This window comes from Rhinolophus sinicus, chromosome 4 (assembly GCF_057876585.1).
Source record: "Rhinolophus sinicus isolate RSI-liver-muscle chromosome 4, RSI-T2T, whole genome shotgun sequence".
Classification (NCBI taxonomy): Eukaryota; Metazoa; Chordata; class Mammalia; order Chiroptera; family Rhinolophidae; genus Rhinolophus; species Rhinolophus sinicus.
This window is the reverse complement of record NC_142504.1, coordinates 46,692,650-46,715,831: the sequence shown is the minus strand read 5'-3', so window position 1 is coordinate 46,715,831 and position 23,182 is coordinate 46,692,650. Positions and strand designations below refer to the sequence as shown.

At 37.4% G+C, this 23,182-nt stretch overlaps 1 protein-coding gene across 1 annotated transcript in view; it reads left to right on the top strand.

Annotated features, from left to right (window-relative positions):
- FBXL13 (F-box and leucine rich repeat protein 13) overlaps nt 1-23,182 on the top strand; it is a 226,893-nt gene that overhangs the window by 157,135 nt on the left and 46,576 nt on the right. Inside the window, exons 13-17 of the mRNA XM_019744537.3 lie at nt 7,019-7,117; nt 7,635-7,752; nt 7,850-8,012; nt 13,358-13,474; nt 14,241-14,367. Of these exons, the coding sequence (XP_019600096.2) occupies nt 7,019-7,117; nt 7,635-7,752; nt 7,850-8,012; nt 13,358-13,474; nt 14,241-14,367 (624 nt within the window). The remainder of the gene's footprint in view (nt 1-7,018; nt 7,118-7,634; nt 7,753-7,849; nt 8,013-13,357; nt 13,475-14,240; nt 14,368-23,182) is intronic.

Genomic DNA, 23,182 nt, shown 5'->3' with positions numbered 1-23,182 from the left:
ATATTTCTGTAGATGCCCGAGTGGGATATTAGGGAGACTCACAAATACTCTGAAGTGGAAATTGGACTGAGGCTTCTGAGTTGTAGAGTGACATTATACCTCTGGGAGACTGGTACAAGCTTATCTCATTTTATTGCGCTTCACTTTAATTGCACTTTGCAGACTATTTATTTATTTATTTATTTATTTATTTATTTATTTATTACAAATTCAACATTTGTGGAAGCCCTGCATCAAGCAAGTCTATAGGTCTCATTATTCCAACAGCATTTGCTCATTTTGTGTCTCTGTCACATTTTGGTAATTCTCACAATATTTCAAAGTTTTTTTTATTACTATATTTGCTATGGTGATATGTGATCAGTGATCATTGATGTTACTATTGCAGTTATTTGGAGGCACCATGAATCACACCCATACAAGAAGGCAAACTTAATCGATAAATGTGTGTGTTCTGTGTTCCACTGGCCATTCCCCCATCTCTCTCCCTCTCCTTCGGTCTCCCTATAGCTTGAGACACAACAATATTGAAATTGGGCCAATGACTAACCTTATAATGCCTCTAAGTGTTCAAGTGAAAGGAAGAGTCAAACATCTGTCTCTTTATATCAAAAGCTAGAAATGATTAAGCTTAGTGAGGAAGGCATGTCAGAAGCAAGATAGGCTGAAAGCTGGGCCTCTTGCACCAAACAATTAGCCAAGTAGTGAATGCAAAGGAAAAGTTCTTGAAGGAAGTTAGAAGAGCTGCTCCAGTGAACACAGAAATGATAAAAAGTGAAACAGCCTTATTGCTGATGTGGAGCAAGTTTTAGTGGTTTGGATAGACGATCAAACCAGCCACATTTCTTTAAACCAAAGCCTAATCCAGAGCAAGGTCCTATTTTAAATTCTAGGAAGGCTGAGAGAGGTGAGGAAGCTGCAAAAGAAAAGTTTAAAGCTAGCAGATGTTGGTTCATGTGGTTGAAGGAAAGAAGCCGTCTCCATAACATAAAAGTGCAAGGTGAAGCAGCAAGTGCTGATGTAGAAGCTGCATCAGGTTATCCAGAAGATCTAACTAAGATCGTTAATGAAGGAGGCTACATGAAGCAACAGATTTTCAATGTAGACGAAACATCCTTACATTGGAAGAAGATGCCATTTAGGACTTTAATATCTACTCGTAGAGAGGAGAAGTCAATGGCTGGCTCCAAAGCTTCAAAGGATAGGCTTGACACACTTGTTAAGGGCTAATGCAGCTGGTGGTTTTAAAGCCAATGCTCATTAACCATTCCAAAAGTCTTAGGGCTCTTGAGAATTATGCTAAATTTGCTTTGCTTATGCTTTATAAATGGAACAACAAAGTCTGGATGACAGCACATCTTTTTTTTTCCTTTTAAATTTTATTTTATTAAATTTATTGGGGTGACAATTGTTAGTAAAATTACATAGATTTCAGGTGTACAATTCTGTATTACATCATCTATAAATCCCATTGTGTGTTCATCACCCAGAGTCACTTCTCCTTCCATCACCATATATTTGATCCCCCTTATCCTCATCTCCCACCCCCCACCCCCCACCCCCCTTACCCTCTGGTAACCACTAAACTATTGTCTGCAGCACATCTTTTTACAGCATGGTTTATTGAATATTTTAAGCCCACTGTTGAGACTGACTGCTCAGAAAAAGTGATTCCTTTCACAATATTACTGCTCATTGACAACAAGCTCTGATGGAGATGTACAATGAGATTAATGTTTTCATGCCTGTTAACACGATACCCATTCTGCAGCCCATGGATCAAGGAATAATTTTGACTTTCAAGTCTTATTATTTAAGAAATACACTTTATAAGGCTACAGCTGACATACACAGTGATTCCTCTGATGGATCTGGGCAGAGTGTATATTGAAAACTTTCTGGGAAGGAGTCACCATTCTAGGTGCCATTAAGAACATTTGTGGTTCATGGGAAGAAGTTGATTTCAACCCCTATTAAAAACATTGAAGGGTCAAGACTTTAGTGGAAAAAGTAACAGCCGATATGGTGGAAATGGCAAGAGAACTGGAATTAGAAGTGGCGCCTTGAACATGTGACTGAATTGCTGCTATGTCATAACAAACTTTAACAGATGAGGAGTTGTTTTTTATGGATGAGCAAGGAAATTGGTTTATTGAGATGGAATCTACTCCTGGTGAAGATTGTTGAAATGACAACAAAGGATTTGGAATATCACATAGACTTAGTTGATAAAGCAGGGTTGAGAGGATTGACTCCAATTTTGAAAAGTTCTGTGGGTAAAATGCTATAAAACAGCATTGATGCTACAGAGAAGTTATTTGTGAAAGAAAGAGTCAATCAGTTAGGCAAACTTTATTGATGTCTTATTTTAAGAAGGTACCTCAGCCACTTCAACCTGATCAGTCAGCAGCCATCAACACTGAGGCAAGACCCTCCACCAGCAAAGAGATTATACATTGCTCAAGACTCAGATAATGGTTAGCATTTTTTAGTAATAATGCATTTTTTATTTAAGGTATGTACATTGTTTTTTAGATATAATGCTATTATTCACTTAACAGACTATAGTATAGTGTAAACACAACTTTTATATGCACTGGGAAACAAAAATTTGTGATTTGCTTTATTGCAATAGTCACTTCATTGTGGTGGTCTGGAACTGAACCCACAATATCTCAGAGATATGCCTGTAGTCTGTACTATACCCACAGTTAAACCTGTGCCTAGATGCTACCAGTGAGACTCCTTCCTGTGCTCTCTGTGTGAAAGAAACATCTAGATCTTTTGTTAGAAAACCTGGCTCAACTTTAAAATCTCTAGATTGCCATTGTGCACCACACAGGGCTCAGTACTGAGGACCAGGCAAGGGCTCGGTGAGCTAGGCTGATTTGTCAAGGTCTTAAAATAAAGGTGAAAAGACACCATTCTAAGTAGGAGGGTTCAACTTATGTCTACAGTGAAGAGTCAGGAATTGTAGTAAAAGGTCTAAATACAGAGCTTGCCAAAACCTGTAGTTAATATTTCCCTACAAGGAGAAGTCCATAGCAGGAGATGGTTCAAAAACTCCCAAGGACTTCCTTATGCCACCTTTCCCCAAAATATTCCTTTTTCTGTTTCCTTTTTTCTGATACTACATGGTTGTTGTAGAAAGTTTGAAAAACACAGAAACTATCCACTCTTTAGAGATGATCACTGTTAACATTTTTACATACTTCCTACTATGATGGTTAATTTTATGTGTCAACTTGGCTAGGCTATGGCGCCCAGTTGTTTGGTCAAGCACCTGTGTAGATATTGCTGTGAAGGTATTTTTCAGATGTGAAAAACATTTATATCAGTGGACTTTGAGTGAAACAGACTACCTTCCAATGTGGTGACCCTCATCCAATAAGTTGAAGATCTTAAGAACAAAGGCTGAGGTTTCCCAAAGAAGAAGCAATTCTGCTTCAAGACTGAAATATAGAAAGCCTGCCTAAATTTCAGCCTGCAAGATTTCAGACTCAAGACTGCAGCATCAACTCTTTCTTGAATTTCTAGTCTGCCATCTGCTCTACAGACTTGCCAGCCACCACAGTCATGTGGCTTGATTTCTTAAAATGAATCTCTCTCTCTCTCTCTCTCTCTCTCTCTCTCTCTCTCTCTCTCTCTCTCTCTCTCTCTCTCTCTCCCCCACCCCCGTATTGGTTCCATTTCTCTGGAAAACCCTGACTAATACATTTTCCATTCTTTTGCTCACTTATTTCCTCTGGATAAGCCCTTCTCAAACTATGATGTGCATGGCAATCACCTGGGAATCTTGTTCAAGGGCAGTAGGTGGTCGATGAGATTCTGCATTTCTGACAACCTCCCAATAACGCCCCTGCTGCTGGTCTACAGAACCACACTTTGAGTAGCACAGATTTAATAACCACCTTTTTTCCTTTAAATTCTATCATGATCTCAATTAATCTCCTAAAACATTATTCATAGTAATTCTAATTCATACCATCATAGGAACTGGCATACTTTAGTTAACCCATTTCTAATTGTTGCAATTTTAGTTTGGTGTAATTTTTTTCAATATTATGGAATTTCAATATTATGGAACATCTAAATGTATAAAATCTCTGTGTAAAACATAATATCCTTAGGATAATTTTGTCAAGAAATTCCTGGGCCAAAATAGATACATTGTTCAGGCTTTAGAAACATATTTCCCAAAAGCTCTTTAGAAAAAATTGTCCAAGTATATTGGTTCATTCAGGCTGCTGTAACAAAATACCACAGACTGTGTTAGATTATAAACAACAGACATTTATTTCTCACAGTCTGGAGGCTGGGAAGTCCAAGATCACGGCGCTGGCAGGTTCAGCGTCTGGTGAGGGTCCACTTCTTTGTTCATAGACAGGGCCTTGTTGCTGTAAACTTACATGATGGTGGAAGGGGTGAGGGAGCTTTCTGGGGCCTCCTTTGTAGGGTACTAGTCCCATTCATGAGGGCAGAGTCCAAAATTACCTTCCTGAGGACCCATTTCCTAATAAAATCACTGTATGGGTTTAGGATTTCAACATGTGAATGTCGGGGAGACAGAAATATTCAGCTTATAGCACCAAATATATTCCCACCAGAGAGCGTGGTTTCTGCAGCAGCTCAAGCTTACAGGCTTAGCCACCTGCTTTCACGGGCTTCCCCTGGCCTTTGACTTGTTGCCCACATTGTCAGGGTCTGCTGGGCAGCAGAGCCTACCCAATACACAAGCTTCTCATAGTTCATCGTACATTCTTTCATTTATCTATGTAATAATATTACTTCATTATCCACTCAGTTAATGCTGTAAGAACCCTGCTGGGAGCTGAGGTATAGGAAACTTAGGTCAACAACTAATCATAAAATTAATTTAATTATAGTTATGATACATGGAGCTGTAAGTGTATAACTAACCTGGCCTAATTGAAAGGTCATTTGAGATTAGCTTGGGTTGTTCTGAGGATGTGGCACTCAGTTCCCTAACTTTTGGCCAGTCCTTTTCAAATAGTTGGAGGCTCTAATGACAGAACGCTGGAAGACACCTTTAGTGAGACATGGTACGGGTGGAGTCTCCAAAGGCCTTTCAAGAGGTCCATTGTAGCTGTTGTTCCTCATGCTCCCTGTCATGCTATTGTGAAGATGACTCTACAGAGAAGTTACCTCTGCTGTCCGTTCCAGGATAGTCTCAGTTTTCCATTACTGAATCTGAACACCATCTATACCCATGTGTTATAGGAAATGGAGCCTAAATAACAAATTATTTTAGGGTAATTAATCATAGGCAAATACATTTGATCTTTCAATCAGCCATTATTTTGACACTTTCCACCACTGCTGCTATCCATATTAAAGATAATGATAGTTGAAAGAAAGAAATCAGTACTACAAAGCTGCAGCAATCAAAACAGTGTGGTACTGACACAAGGATAAACATACAGATCAATGAAATAGAATTTAGAGTCCAGAAATCAACCTATATATTATGGCAAATTGATTTTTGACAAGGACGCCATGACCATTCAGGAGGGAAAAGAACACTTTCTTCAGTAATTGGTGCTGGACAACTGGATATCTGCATACAAAAAAAAAAAAAAAAAAGCTGGACCCCTACCTCACACCATATACAAAAATAACTCAAGATGAACCAGTGACCTAAATATAAGAGCTAAAGTGATAAAACTTACAAAACAACACTGAGGGTAAATCTTCATGACCTTGGACTTGGCAATGGATTCTTAAATATGACACCAAAAGCATGAACAACAAAAGAAAAACATAGATAAATTAAACCTCATTAAAATTAAAAACTTCATATATCAAAGGACATTATTTAAGAAGAGAAAAGACAAGCTCAAGAATGGGAAAAATATTTGCAAATCATATATCTAAGGTCTAGTATCCAGGATATGTAAGGAACACTTACAACTCAACAACAAAAAGAAAAATAACCCAATTTAAAAATAGGCAAATGACTTAAATAGACAAGATTTACAAATGATTAATAAGCACATGAAAAGATGCTCAATATCATCAGTCAGTAGGGAGACACAAATCAAAATCATATACTACTTCAAACACACCAGGAAATTTTAAAAAAAGAAAAGAAAAATATGGAAAATACTTGTTGACAAAGGTGTGGAGAAATTTGAACCCTCATAGTTTGCTGGTGGGAATGTAAAACTGTGCAGCCACTGTAAGAAAACATTTTGACAGTTCCTGACAAAGTTAAACACAGAATTATCATATGACCCAGCAATTCCACTCCTAGATATATATCCAAAAGAATTCAAAACTGGTACAAATAGATGTACACACATATCCACAGCAGCACTATTCAAATTATCCAAAAGATGGAAACAACCCAAGTATCCATCAACAGATACATGAAAAAACAAAATGTGGTACATCCATACAATAGAATATCATTCAGCCATAAATACAAATAAGGTACTGATACATGCTACACTATGGATGAACCTCAAAAACATTATGCTACGTGAAAGAAATTGGACACAAAAGTTGACATATTATATAATTTCACTTACAGAAAATATTTAGAATAGGTAAATCCATAGAGACAGAACACTGATTATCAGGGGCTGGGAGAAGGCAAATACGGGGAGCAACTTTGTAACAGGCATAGGGTTTCCTTTTGGAATAATAAAATGTTTTGGTACTAGATAGAGGTTTTGGTTCACAAAATTGTTAATGGTTAAATGGCTTATTTAAGTGATTAATTTTATGGTATGTGAATTTTACCTCAAAAAATTAAATATCTTAACTAGACTTATTGTGGTAATCAATTCACAATATATTCATATAAAAATTAGATAATAAAGAAAGAAATCAAGACTAGGTTCTTTCCCTCTTATGTCTGCCATATTTTATGGTTTTAATTTTAAAACATAATAGCAAAATCATGACATACCTTTGGTTATTACTACCGTACGGTTTTATTAGATTTCATACTAATGTGTCCTCCTATCATTTGCACCCATTCTGTATAATTCAGATTTCAGTCCAAGGCTTCAGGAACATTGCAAACAGCTGCACTGGAATTATGCATCTAACCATCAATGACATGCCAACTCTGACGGACAACTGTGTAAAAGTAGGTGGTTGGAAAGTACATTTTCTTCTCAGTCCCATTAGATGGGCACATTTTCTAGTGGCTTAAATTATTGAAAAATATGAACAGGCTTTTCATTTCAGTTGTTTTTTTATGGAAAAAAGTCATTTAAAAATGTATATACACACACAGACACATTTGAACCCTTAAATACCCTAAGAAACTTTGTTTCACAGTTAGGATATTTTTGTTTCAGTGATATTGTAGCCTAAGCATAAAGTTTAGTTCTACATGTCAGCTCCTAAATGTAGTGATTTTTTTTCAGCATTCCATTTTTTCATATTTTTCCATACTTTTGTAACATGATTTAATTTTGATTCCTCTGCATTACTCTAATGTAAGTACACTAAAATATATTGAAAAATGTCCCAGTTTCTTTGAAATTAAGAAAATTTAATAGTTGATGTGTCCATTTCTGAAAATATTGAGAGAAAAAATGACATCATTACTTTGCTATGCTTGTACTGCGGTTAATTTAGTCATCTTTTTTCTTCTAAAGGCTTTAGTTGAAAAATGTCCTCTTATTACATCAGTGGTTTTCCTTGGTGCACCACATATCTCTGACTCTGCTTTCAAAGTTCTTTCTGCTTGTGACCTCAGAAAGATCCGATTTGAAGGTCTGTGATATTAAAAATGTGAGATTCAGCATTAACTTTTACTCTTGTGGCAATTCAAATATAGTACTTATCTTTTCTTCTGTGTTTTTTTTAACAGGAAATAAAAGAATTACTGATGCATGCTTCAAATTTATAGACAAGTGTTATCCAAATATTAGTCACATTTACATGGTGAACTGCAAGGGAATAACAGATGGTAGCCTCAAGTCGCTCTCACCTTTGAAGAAACTTACTGTGTTGAATTTGGCAAATTGTGTAAGGTAATGAGTCATTCAGTCATATATTCAAGAACTGCTGAATATCTGGAATGCTTCAGGCCTCCTTAAGGAGTTCATTGGTTAGTAGAGTAAACATGAAAGTCATGAGTCCAAGTGGAGTTTAGTGTAGAGTTCTGTGGTGACTCAGAGGAGGGGCACCTAACCCAGACTGATTATACTGAGGTGCAGGGAGATTGTCAGAGAAAGCTCAGGATATGTGGAATCATGGACCCTTCTTTTTTTTTTTAAATTTATTTTTAAAATTTATTGGGGTGACAATTGTTAGTAAAATTACATAGATTTCAGGTGTACAATTCTGTATTACATCATCTATAAATCCCATTGTGTGTTCACATGGGCAGAGGACTTGAAGAGACATTTCTCCAAAGAGGACATACAAATGGCAAATAGACATATGAAAAAAATGCTCAACATCACTAATCATCAGAGAAATGCAAATCAAAACCACAATGAGATATCACCTCACCCCAGTCAGAATGGCTATCATCAACAAGACAAATAGTAACAAGTGTTGGAGAGGCTGTGGAGAAAAAGGAACCCTCATACACTGTTGGTGGGAATGCAGACTGGTGCAGCCGTTATGGAAGGCAGTGTGGAGGTTCCTCAAAAAAAAATGGACCCTTCTAAGAATAAATGAATTCACAGAAACACTTATGAGCTAACTTTTTTAGTGAGTGTCCTCACTGCTAGGAGGTCTTTTCCCAAATGGACTTTCCAACTTCTTATGAGGAACCAGTCTTACTGAAGGGTTTCCTCATGAGCACTGCTTAGATTTCTCCTCTGTGTGAATTTTCTGACAGATGGACCTATGGCGAGTTCTTACTGAAACTCTTCAGCTGGACTACTGTTGGGCTTCTTTCTATTCTGGTATTCTCAGGTGGGCAAGGATCAAATTCTTACTGAAACCTTTTCCCCAATAAATATCTCAGCTTCTTGCCTATGTAAATTTCTTATAATATTATAGGGTCAGATGATGACAAAATAGCATTAGATCCGCAGTGAAGTTGGGTAATATTTGGGAAAACATAAGATGAGTCAGAATAATAAGCTAAGCTACACAACATCTTAACCCATGTTCCCTATTATTAAGGGGGGAGGCACCATGAGTCAGGGAGGGAGGGGAACATAGAATTTGAAACGGGAAAACCATGGGTTAGGAAATGAGGCCTCCAGTCAACAGCCAGCAAGGAACCTGTGAGTGAGCTTGGAAGCAGGCCCTCCAGCCTCAGTCAAGCCTTCACATGACTTAAAGCCCCAGCTAGCATCTTGACTGCAAGTTCATGAGCAAACTAGCGTTATGATGCAAGCACAATGTGTGTGTGTAAAACAGCTAATCTTATCTACATTAATATGTGAAATAAAATTGAATTTCATTGTTATAGCTTAGTCAGGCTTCTGTAGGTTAACGAATTTTTAAATAGGAAGTTTTTTTTACTTCTGGCAGTATAGTTGACAAAACATTTCAAAGGACTCTTTGCCACAGACAATTTAGATCCTTGATAAAATATATTTTCAATACACTGTTGAGCCCATAAAGAGTAAGATATTTAATATCCAATATCCTGATTCTGTACGACCCTCTCAATGAACAGACTCTCTGAGACGAATAGTGAATAGCAAGCAAACATAAAAGGTAGGGTTGCTCTGAGCATAAATGTTCATTTCAACACTGCCATTGAGACAATCAGTTTTGAACAAGTCTAAAAATAGGGAAGTGGAACCTGAGATTTCTGCAAGGTCTGGACCTCTTCGAGGGGGACCCATGTAGGTAGCACCCAGGCTTCTGAAAGAAGTTAGCTCAAAGCTTCCCTGGAGGAAATTACCTTATGTTTAGGTCTTCAGGATTAAGATCGACTAAATAGTGCTCACAATTAAAGACTGTCAAATGTACAAAAATATGAGTCATCATAAGAAAGTCATGAGAAACAGAAAAATAAATTTGACCTTTAAATAATTCAGCTATTAGAATGATCAGTTATAGAATATTAAGTAACTGTGTATGATATGTTTGAAGAAACAGATAATGGAGTCAGAAATATGAGCAGGCAACAAAATATAAAAATGACTAGATTTATTTGAAAAAACTAACTTCTAAAAATAAAAAATATAATAAGGTTATTGAAATAAAGAAACTCAATGGATTGCTAATCAGCAGATTAGCACTCACTGAGAAGTACAGCACTGGAAGATAACTACTTCCATGACAGCAGAGTGAAAAACAAAATGAAAAATATGAAAGAGTATAACATAGGGTGAAAAGACAGAGAAGGTATAGTATGAGGGATTCAGATTAGAGTTCAAAAATTCATCCATAAGAGATAAACCTAAATCATTGAGTTTGAGAGTAAAAGCATATAATTTTCTCAACCACACATCATACTTTAAAAAATGGACTATGTATAAAGTTTTAAAGCAAGTTCCCACAACTTTCAAATTATTGGTGTCAACAAACTATATTCTCTCAGTACAATGTAATTAAATTAGGGCTCGGTTAAAAAAAGGTAAGTTAAAAATACATATATGATAGATAATTGGATAAAGAAGATGTGGTACATATATACAATGGAATATTACTCGGCCATAAGACAAGATGAAATATTGCCATTTGCAACAACATGGATGGATCTTGAGATTATCTTGCTACGCGAGATAAGTCAGACAGAAAAAGCCAAAAACCATATGACATCACTCATATGTGGCATATAAAACTGAAGGCAACAAACAAACAAGACAAACAAACAAAAAAATTACAGACACGGACAACAGTTTAGTGGTTACCAGAGGGTAAGGGGGAAGGGGGTGTGGTAGATGAGGGTAAAGGGGGTCAAATATATGGTGATAGAAGGAGAACTGGGTGAACATGCAATGCAGTAGAACTATACACTTGAAACCTGTATAATTTTACTAACCAACGTCACCCCAATAAATTTAATAAAGATAAAAATAATAAAAAATACATATATGATTTAAAAGTAAAAACTCCAGGGCATCAGAATCACCTTAGGAACTCAAAACTACATATATCTAAGCCCTACCCCAAAGCTATTGAATCTGAATATTTAGGGATGGAACCCCACCCAGCTTGTGCATTTTTTTAAAAAAAACAATATAAATGCTTCTGATGCACAGCTAGGTTTCAGGCTACTGCATTAATCAATTAATTTGGACCATTACCTCAATAATCTTTTTCTACTGACTTTTGGCTTCTTCTGGAGTATAACACAGATTTTATATATACATATATACATACAGACACACATAAATACCCATATACACACATATGTGAGTATGTGTGAGTGTGTGTGTGTGTGTGTTTTCAGACTACCTTTTGTGTTCTACGCATTTATCTGTCTTCTATCTAATCTTGCACAGTATTTTTGTGTCAAATGGGGAAAATAAGAGTATATACTCAGGATTATGAGGAGCACATAGTTAATTAATCTGATGAGTTTAGAATAGTGTCTGGCACATAATAAGCACTCAACAAGTGTTTATTATTATTATTGCCTTACAATATGTTTTACAATATCTTCTTATCGATAATCTTCTTTTAAGTTAGGTATTTTTGCCAGTTAATTCTTCTGAATAAACTTAAGAATAATTTTGTCAAATTTCAGAAAACTTCTATTGAGATATTAATTGAAATTTTGTTAAACATATAAATTAATTTTGGAAAAGTGTATAGTTTTATATACTTATCTGATTTTCTCTTTATCCAAGAATTATTTATCAAAGATGTATTCAAATTTCTATTACATCTTTATGTCTAATTATCATTTTGTTATTAGTTTTATGACATCATGGTACAAAGTTATGGCCTGCACAATTTCTGTCTTTTGGAACTGAGAGTTTTTTATTTAGGGGTAAGAGTGGTGGGGAAATGATGGTTGTATTGTTTATCATGTTAATATTTTTAAGTATTCCATGGAACTTAAATTACATTAATTATATTATTCAAATTTTTATGTCCCTGTTTTGTTTGTTAAAAGCTGAGTCTACTACAAAATTGTATTTTAATTATGTTTGTTTTGAATTTCTAATTATTTTTGCTTTATTTTGTATTTATGCTATATTATACGTCACATAAAAATTCATGACTAAAATTATGGTCTTGGATTTCTTTTCTGTAATAGAAAACATACTTATAGTTGATCTTTATATTATTTTTGTTTATATTTTTATTATATGTAATAAATAAATATTATATATGTGTGTATATATATATATACATACATATATATATATATATATATTTAGTATTCCTGTTGCAGAGGAAATCCAAGTCCAGTCTTGATTTTTGTTTAACATACACACATATATATTTTAATATCACTACATTATTACACCATTTCTCTGTCCACAATGATGGAGAGTGAGCTGGGCACAGCAGGTATCCACTTACTATGGCACATCCAACTGAACAGGATCATCGTCTACCTGCATCTAACGCTCAGTTCTTTGCAAATCTGACCAAATGGAGGAATAAAAGACGTCAGCAATCAGCACATACTGCTCCCAAGCCTCTTCCCATCTGTACACCCACCCACAGGGCTGTTGTGTATGAAAGCCGCCTTTCTTAGGATGCAATGTGCAACCTCCAGTCCTGCTTTATTTCCCAAAATGCTTTTTTATAAGGAATCGGTGGTCTCCCAATGGAAGGAGAAATAAAGGTCCCCATAGAAGACAAGGAACTGACGGGCCAAACAGACCTCGAACCATTTATAAAGCGGGACCTACACCATTGGGGTGTGCATGGCACTGGCACACAGGTGTCTCTGATTAGGGACAGAGTGTGGGAAGAATGAGGTCATGGTCTTCTTTCAGGTTTTCTCTGCTTCAGAAGGAAAGGATCCATATTAGGATTTCAGTCCAACTAAATTGACCTTGAATTTAGTGGAAATTCTTCCAATATTCTGGCAGTAATTTGACTGTTAGTCTTGGTTTTCATCCTACTAAGTTTTGGTCTTTTTCTTTTGCTGATTGCATCAGGGACTCCTTAACTTGAATAATTTTTAATCCAAGAGAAAGAGACCTTAAGGATGCTTTGTCTTCTTAATAATTATAATAATTATGCCACCTAATTAAATGAATAAATGAACAAGGATATAGCATTTTTATTAATACTTCTCCCATTACTATCATTTATACTTTATTAAACTAAAAGCCATATAATCAAATTTGGTTTTAAAATGTTGAAAAAAAAACCAATATAAAGATATTATCTTGCTATTTTGGAATATATTAGGTATAGTAACTATTATTTAAATAGTATTCTATATACTTATATATCAAATCATATGTAAATCTATTTTTACTCTTTCTTACAGAATTGGTGATACGGGATTAAAGCAATTTCTTGATGGTCCTGTGAGCACAAGGATAAGAGAGCTAAACTTAAGTAACTGTATCCTGGGTGATGCCTCTATTGTGAAACTATCAGAGTGGTATGATAAAACAACAATATTTTACATAATATCATTAGTAATTGTATATTTGCTGACAGGAGAGATCAGAGACAGACCTTCAAAGCCATTTGGAAAACATCAGGGATGCCCAGAAGCTGGTTCAATACTCAGCAAAACCAAATAAAAGACATTGAAAGCAGAGGTTAAACTACTCTTTTGATTATATTTGACATGTTTATTAATTTTACCTTACAGAAAGTTTGAAATGGAGTCATTCATGAAGTTATGAATATCTAGGCATGAGTGACTTCTCTGTACTTTTCAAGACTATTATCTCTATTTAAACCTTTACTCCAGCATTTCCCAAGGAATGTTCTAGTTGGTGTGTTTATTCTTGATTCTCCTTACTTGTCAGAGGTTTTGCGTACACTAAGGGTCAAGCCTAATTCTTGTAGCAAACTTGTAAGAGATAAGTGAGAAACTTAACCTTGCACTTTTAGTGGTCGTTCATTGTGGTACTTATGTGATAGTTTTTTGTAAGTATGTGATAATCTTTTTTCTTATTAGAAATTACAATATGAAACAAAAAATCACAGAAAGAATGTCTTCTGTAATAATCCACCTCCCTGTCATCTAACTTTGTAATGACAAATTATTTTCCACTTTCAAGCTTACTTTTATGTTGAGAAAAGGAAAATCCTTGCTTCAATACCATTTGCTTTCCCAGACAGGTTTTATGTGAAGAAATTGCTACTGACAGTGTGATTAAAAGCTAAAGTTAATTTTTCATGCTGCTTTCTTTCAGCTGCCCTAATTTAAACTACTTGAATTTACGAAACTGTGAAAATTTGACTGACCTAGGAATTAGATATATTGTAAACATCTTTTCCTTGGTGTCAGTAGATCTCTCGGGAACAGACATCTCTAATGAGGTAAAAAAAAATGTTCAAAACAGTTCAATAATTTTTATTGTTTTCTGTAAAATAATCATTTTCCATTTTGTAAACAATGGAGAGAACAACAATTATTTTTATTTCTTAAATTATTAGATTATAAAAGGCAAGTTTCTGGAATAGTGATAGAGGAGGTCATTTGTAAATCAAAGGTCTTATTTCTCTGTTTAAAAAAATGGCAAAATACAGAATTATGAGGAAAGTCCCGACAGATTGGAGTGTTAGATGGCAGATCTGAAATTTGTTTCATAATAAGTTTGGTCAATGTGGAAATAATATATTTTAGAGGGCTTACATATATTTTTCTTGTGGATTGCACATTCTGTGAGACTACATGAGTGTGTTGAGATCTCAGTCTTCGGAGTAAGTAAAGTGCAGAAATGGCCTCATTAAATCTACAAAAGGATACATTTTAAGGACCTCATTTCCTGCGAACTGCTGATGCCACTCATTAGAGTTGAAACTCAGGCCACCCCATCATATCACTCCAGCACTACTGCATTTGCTAGTCAAAGTGAAGATAAACACAGAAAGATCTACCATGTTTCTGAAAGACTTTAATGGGCTTCTCTTGAAAATCAGTGCATCAGAAGGGACATAGGAAGACAACAGAGGTCAGGCTCTCTTCCCCATCTGCTTACTAAATCCCTACTCATCCCTTAAAATCAGCAACTATCACCTGTCTGTGAGGCCTTCTCTGAGAAGACTTACCTTACAGGCAAGTACAGGAGCTTCTCTCTGTGCCTCTTCAGTCCCCGTGCGTCCTTTAACATGGGCTGTTTCTCACAGCATTAGTGACATCTGGGTTATGTGTCCATCCTTCCACACCATTCAGTGGGCTTTTTTTAGATGAAGGACTATGTCTGTACATTGGTGTAGGTTCTTTTCTAGTGAATTTAGAATTAGCCTCCATTCTGCGAGGTGGTCTCCTCCTTCTTTCCTTGGAGTATCATAAAAGTGTGATATGAGAGTGTGGTCGGGGGCAGTTATATGTAGCTAATTCATTATGATGAAGTCAAGTCTTATCTTCTCAATGTTATTTTCTGTCTGAGCTAGAATCCACTGAGATCTCTGAGGGCCCATTGAGTCTTTGGTTTCCTGTCCAGGTAGATCTCTGATGTGTTTTCCTTGTCTTGGCATCAAGACCCCTTCGACTGAGCCCTTCAGACTTCTTTGTCAGATGTGCCCTGCTCTGGGCTCCTCTGAGTCATGCTGAGGCACGGGGACTCTCTGAGGCCACCTTAGATCCTTAGTCCTAGACATCTCCTGAAGACATTTTCCTGCTCTCACTTCTGGGTACATTTGCCCTCAGACCCATGCTTCGCCTTTCTCTCTGCTACAGAGTGGCTGACGCATGTATGTCAGCGAGATGCCAGCTGGATTTGGTGCTTGTGAGGCACTTGTGAACAACTGGAGGCACTGAAGAAGGAAGAGGCCAGGATTTCCTTCCACCTTCCTTTGAGTCATCGTCAGCAGCTGCATTTCCTTCATGCCGGCTATGGCTCCAGCTTCTCTAGGTGACCTTGGCCCTGGGCTCCAATAACACCATCTTTTTCACGATCCTTCCAGCATAGGGTTAGTAGTGGCTTCTTGCTACTACTAATCTCCTGATTGTGTCATTACGCCTTTGGCTTCTCAGTTGCTTTACCACCTACGTAGCTAATTCCCTGTCACAATAAAATTTCCTCAATTTTAAAGAGAGTTGTTTCTGTTTTCCCCATTAGATCTTAGCTGAGACAATAAGAGCACAGGAAAACTCTGATGCCTTGCTTTACACAACCCTGTCAGGGAAAGATGGGATTGGTTCCTATTTACTTAGATCCCCAAACCTATCAGGAGGGTCCAACTTTCTCTCCAGCTAAATAGGGTCCCAGGACGGCCAGAGCAGCGTCCTGGAGGAGGGACTCCCAGCATCTTCTTCTTTGGCTTCCCTCGGACTCTCCTGTCCCTTCTATTTTTCCTCTCTCTCTCCCTTTCCTCTCCCTTTCTCTCCTCCTCCCATCTCTTCTTCTTCCCCCTCTGTTCCTCTCCACACCTCTCTTCTTTGCTCCTCTTCTTTTCCCTTGGCACAGACTCTAACCTAGGAGTGGAAAAAATGTTCCAACCGATTACGTGGTTTTTAAAAATGTTATGTCTCAAGCCTTTCAGAGTTTAGGATTTGAAGCTTAAAGACCTTCAAAGCTTAAAGAGAAAGGATTTTTTTCTCCTGCCTTCTTTTGTAACAACCCTTCCCTGACACACGCAAGCAAAAGGCCCAGCTGCTGTCTGAAGCGTCACAGGGTACAAGAAGTAGAGGATCACTGCACATTATAAAATACATCAAAATATAATTCCACCACAGCACTGATCATAAGCCCACAGTGTCTGGTGAACATTTGTTGAATAAAGGCAGTGAGGTTTAAATGCTCTATGTTAGTTTTTAGCTTTTGGGGAGAACGGTTTTTATTTTTAAAGAACATATATTAAAATTGTATCTACTGAGAACAAGTTAGAAACTTAGAAATATAGCCTCAATTCCCATTCACTGTTTAAATTTTCTTATAAAGAACATACATAATATGAAAGAGTTGTAAATAGATATCTATGGGGAAGAGTGCTAGTTAGTTGTTTTCTGCTACTAAAAGCCTGAAAAATAAGTCTTCTGAAGGTTGCTGTTTTCTTCCTCCAAATCACTTAAACTCTGATCTAAAAGGCAAATGATTGACAATACAGTGCTACAACAGCTGTGGAAGCTAACCTCAAACAGTCAAATTTAAATGAGTCACCCAGATGTCAACTTGAGCAGCTGAACACCAACCCTGGATTATATGTCTGATGAAGTGCAAATTTGACTACAGACTTAACATTCAGGATTTAAACTCTGGAATTTTACAGATATTCACCAGAGATCAACTGAGAGCAGTTGTACCTTTTGAAAAAAACAAGTTTCCTCTGTTTTCTAATAATTATGCTCACTCTCAGTTCTTTTTAATAGTGAGTTTTCAGTTAGAATCACAATACTCATTTAGTTAACAAATATTTATTTTGATTACCTGTGCTCAGTGCTGGGGACACTGGAATGAGCAAAACAGACATGGCCCCTCTTTTCAGCACTTACATTCTAGTGGCAGACAAACATGGGGCAAGTGGTTACAAAGTGTGACGGGTGTGGGAAACAAAGAGAAGGGAGACTTAGCCTGACTCAGAGAGTCAGGGAAGTCCTGACCTTTCCCAAGAGAAGGAGAATGGGTATGGGTTGAACCAAAGAAACAGCCTGAACAGACACAGGGGTTTAAAAGTATGGTGGCATCAAAGAAATCTGCACGTTTGGGTGTGGCTTAATCGTGAGGACAGTGGTGAGAGATAATGTTTGAGAAGTAGGTAGGGGTCAGGTCATGGGGGGCCCAGACTCCACACTGAGGAATTTGTTCTCTGACTTTTTGGCAATGAAAGGACATTCAGTACTGTCAATTAGATGTGGTCAGATTGACATTTTAAAAAGATCACTCTCTCTGCTGGATAGAAATGGGAATAGTAGATGAAAGAGTGACCTATTGTAAAGCAGAAATCCAGGTGAAAAGTTATGAGGCTCTACATTAGGGCTAGAGCCAGGGAGATGGCTAGACCAAAGTCAGCAGATTTGAGAGACTTTTAGGACGAAAAATCAACAGGAGATAGAGATAGGCTGATTATGGGGGTAAAGAAAGAGGGAATTAAGGATGATGCCAGATTTTTGGCTTAAGAATCTGTGTAAATGGTGGTGTCCCTTCCACAGTGGGAGGAGCAGATTTGCTGCAGGTTGGAAAAACGGCCATGCTTAATTTGAGTTACCTGCAAGACAGCTTTATATATATATATATATATATATATATATATATATATATATATATATATATATATATATATATATAGAGAGAGAGAGAGAGAGAGAGAGAGAGAGAGAGAGAGAGCGAGCTCAGGAAATAAGCAGGGAAATCATTGAAATTCACTCGTCAGAGGACAAAAGATTTTTAGGTTTGCTGAAGGTGAAGGGACATTGCATTCTGAAAATTTTGGAAACTCATAAGGCAAAGGCAAAATTACAGCTATTTAGAAATCTAGAAAGATGTTTAATTGAGAGAGTTAATTTAAGTGGGCGAAGCAAAGAGGAGAACACAGTTATTTCAAACTGTATGCACTTATAGTAATTTTATTGTCCTCAGTCATTTCTTTGTAGAAAATACTGACTAATGTATCATCCATGCACAAATTTGTTTAATAAGTTGTCTAATAAGCACATTTTAGGGAAAGATGAAATACATCAATTTTCCTCCCCTACTACAAAGAGGATAAGGTTTATGAATGAGGAAAATAGATTGCTAATGTGATGGTATCTTAAAGTGTCTTTGAAAGTCTTTAATCTTCTATAGTTTTTCTTAATGTCTAATTAAGTGGGATGTCAATCATTCCCTTCCTACCCCAGAGGATTGTTTGAAGATGAGGTTATATCTCCATTTATATGGAAAAATGTTTTCCACCAGTTAGGAGAATTATCATTTACTGAAGACCACAGGATCCACAATTAGGGCAGTTCAATCCGTTGCTTGCATTGCCTTAGTCACCGCCATATTTGTTGTTTAAAGGAAAAATGAGTCAGAGCAATGTTCCAGACGGTGTGCTTAGACAGTGGTTTAAGACGACTTTCATTTGCCTGATTTTCAAAATCTTTCACTATGAGTACTAGATCTTGAATGCCTATTATGTAGGAAATCTCCTGGAGTTCCCTCATTAGAATGTGAGATCCATGAAGACTGAGACTGTTTTGTTCACTGCTCTTTTCCCAGAACACTGGTGGATAATAGACACTTGATAAATACATGTTGAATTAAAAAAAAATGCTGAGCTCTAGGGTTACCAAATGTGAATAAGACCTGTTCTCTGCAGCCCAGTTTGGAAGAATATGAGTAATTTAAATATGGTGCAGCAGGTGTGGTGATAGAGGAAGCAGAGGAAAGGATAACTTAACTCAGCCTGCCCAGCACAGAAGCATGCAAATGTGTTTGTTTGAGAAGCTTTATGTAGCTTAGTACTACTAGAATATGCTATGAAAGGAGATGTCACTGAGGGAATTTCATGCTATGCCAGGAGCTTGGTCTTGAACCAGTGGATGATGTACTTAGTAGGGGAATCACAGTCATGGTCAGCCTCCCATTTTAGATTATTTGGGTTGTTCTCTGGAAGATAGATTGGAGGGGAGGAAGACTGGAGGCAAGGAGACCGGGGGAGGTATTTTAATAGTTAAAGAAAAAGATGAGGATTTCTTGAACTGGGTCAGATGCCAGAACTAGCACAGAAAAAACATATTCAAGAATATTTAGGAGGTAAAACAGAAATAATTTGGTGAGTGATTCATTGTAGAAGATGAGGACTGGTTGTCGGGATGTAAGAATAAAAACAGTTCCAAAAATATGACCTTGGGTGTATGGAGGTCCTACCTCAAAAAAGGTGGATAGTGTAAGAAAGGTAACAGGTTCTGAGGGAAAGGTGATTTCAGTTTTATCAGATGGAGTTAGAGTGTGTGGAATATGCATGCCAAAGATTTGGGAGAAATCCTGAAGGGAGAGTCAGATAGATATAGGAGTCATTAGCACAGAGGTGTGAATGTGGCCAAGATCCTGAGAGAGTGAGGAGAAAAGCACACCCAGGAAGAACACAACAGAATAGCGATATTTAAGGACTGGGAAGATGAATCTATGGATGCTAAAGAAAAAAGGTGAAAATTCTGTAAGACAGCAGGTGAGTATAGGCATTTGTAGAGTGGCAAGGGACTAACCAACAGTGTCTAATAGAACAGAGAAATTAAATCAGGGAGAGACCAAAATTTGAAAGAACATTTACCATGAATTAAACAGATCCCTGCATACTTCTCTAATATCATCTCATGTCCCTGTTTCCTTCATTCGCTCCCCTCCAGCTCTAATGCCTTCTTTTAGCAGCTCACACAAGCCAAATTCTTTCCTCCCTCAGGACCTTTATACAAACTGTACCTTCTGCCTGGGATTCTTGAATTTCCATTTTTCATGTGCCCAGGTTGGCAGATGCTGAGCAAGTAATCACTGATGACCAAGACAATAGCTAAAGCATCTTGACATAAGCTAATAGTGACTTTTAAGATATTTGGGACATAATTTTACCTATAATAAGCATTTGTCATACTATTCATAATTATCAGAAAATCACGCTTCTCAGTCTAAATCATTTCAAGACAGTATTAACAAGTTTTATTTTATCGATGTATTCTTTCTTTAAGAAAACCTAAGTCACATGGTGACATTAATGTCTTTAGATGTTTTTCTAAATAAGTAACTGTTCTTTAGTTCCTAATGTACTGTAATCTCCCCAGCATGTTTCCCTAGAAGGGTGTTATCTATTTCGATGGCCTCAGAGTAATAGCGGCTCTTGAATTATTGAATAATTTTACAGATTATTTTCAAACTGAATTGCAAAACAATAATAATCCTAATTGGATATTGGCATGTGGTTTCCATGTTAATTTTAATTGTATATGTTATAAGGTCATCTAGTTTCAGATATTGCTCGCCAAAAAAAAAAATCTGTAACTAAATAATATACTAGAATAGAAAGAAGCCAATGTGAGAACTTCAACAGTCATTGGTATAGTCTAACTATCTCTTACATTTGTCCTTCCCTGCTTTCCTTCCTGGCTGTCATTGCCATCGTCGAAGCACTATTTCTTCTTGCCTTAAATATCACTGTTCTCAAATCTGTTCTCCTCTCTGTGGCAGCGTGATCTTCCAGCAGGCAAATCTGAGCCTATCACTTCCTTGCTTGGATTTCTTCAGGGACGCCATACTGATCACAGCGTGAAGTCCAAGTCGCCTAGTGTAGAGGCCCAAGCTCTTCCCCAGGCGGCCCCTGCTTACTTTGACAGCCTCACTTCCAGCTGGTTCCCACCTTTCATCTTCAGCTCCAGAGACACAGAACTAACTGGCTCTCCTATAGCTTCTCAAACATGTCATGCTCTCCTTGCCTTCTGTCATGCAGGGCGGCCGGCGGGGTCTCTGGTCCCGCTCCCCACATAATGCAGGATATGGTGAGGCCAAAAAGGAACACCCACGGAGCCATAGGTAGGGGAGTCATACCACTATATTCTCTCTGGCGGCACTATACTCTCACTGGAGGCTGGATCCACACTGTCCGCAAACCGCCATCCACGCTTGCCAGCCCAGCCGCCATCTTCTTGCTAGCCCCCATTCTCTCCTCTCTCTCCTCTCCCCTGCTAGCACAGCCACAGCAGTTATATTAGTGGCCAATGGCTCACTGGTTACAGCTGACGGCCAACTAGCCACAGCTGATGGCCATCCCATCACAGTTGATGGCCATTTACTACCTGAGCCAGCACCTGTCTATGTGAGGCCGAGAGCCTGGAAACTACTTTCTGGGGCTCTGCCCCCACACCTTCCCATCTCTGCAAGTTTTTCCCTCTCTCTGAAACACCTTCTCCCCTTCTCCCTCAAGTTTCAGCTGTGTGAAGTTCTCCTGAAATTCCCGGGCCGGCTTAGGATTTTCCTGTCTTATATTTCCACTCTACTTTATAATTTCTCCTAAACCAATCAGCTCATTATATTTTAATATTCGTTCCATGCTTGTTGCTCTGCAGCTCTGCAAGCTTCTTGAGGGCAGAGGCTGGATTATCCCGTTTTGTGATGCCGAGCATAGTGCCTAGTATGTAAGAGGCGCATAAGATATTTGATCAGTGAATCAGGAAGTGAAGGAATGAATCTGGTACCATTTCCTTCCTCTCCACCAAACACTTAAGGCTTCTTCAAATTCCACATTTTTTAAGCTATGCTCTGAGCTGGAGTGGGAGTGCTTACAGCTGCATGTCTTAATCTGATGATACACTTTCAAGAGACCACCCATCTGCATGGAACACACACAGAAATAAAGCCTGAGGTTCAGTGAAGCAAAACGTCTAAAGCAGGAAACATATGAAATCACTTGAGATTCAAGAAACAGAAAGAATGGGAGTTAAAAGGAAGCGGGGTAACTCACAGACAAATGGATTTGCACATAACAATTCTTCCCTGTTATAGTTTTTCATAGGAAGCTAGACCTGTCTTTAGTCTTTTTCAGGCCATTCTCCCCAGCCAGTGGCCTGATTTGAATCTGCTGGTCCCAGATTTGAATCTGCTGGTCCCACTAGCAATAATGATTTTCCTCACAGAGGTTAAAGTCAGTGATCTCCTGTTTCTAGCAAAATGCATACTAAAAAAATTGCAAAAAGAAATGACCAACTTAAGCTGTCACTTCCCTCAAGGAGACTCTTTGGTGGCCTGACCCTTTTTTCAACCTCCATCAGGTAGGAGGAAAACAGTCTCAAGGGGAGTTCCTCTATTTTCAGGTAACAGACATGCTGATTCTTCCTTCCCTCCATAAACAAATAAAGGATCTATTTCTGTGCATTCAGCAAAGCCTGCTTTCCTTTAGCTTTGTAGGTCAGTAAATTAGGTCAGAGAAGTTGATACATTTTTAAAAGAAATATGATTATAAAATTCATACTAGCAATCAAGTAAGTAGAAATAAACAAAAATAATTGAGAAGAAAATGTAATTTATTTTTTAAAATTGTAATTGCTAACCAGAGTATAAAAGGGAAAATCACTTGTGAGGTTAAGATACATAAGGACATTGTACAAGATAGTGTTATCAGTGATTTTTAAAAAAGGAGGTGTTAGTTGAGAAAACACATATTTCCAAGTAGAAGTTTTGTACTTTATTCATAAAAGAATGTTGTAGGCAGCACTGAACAGAGC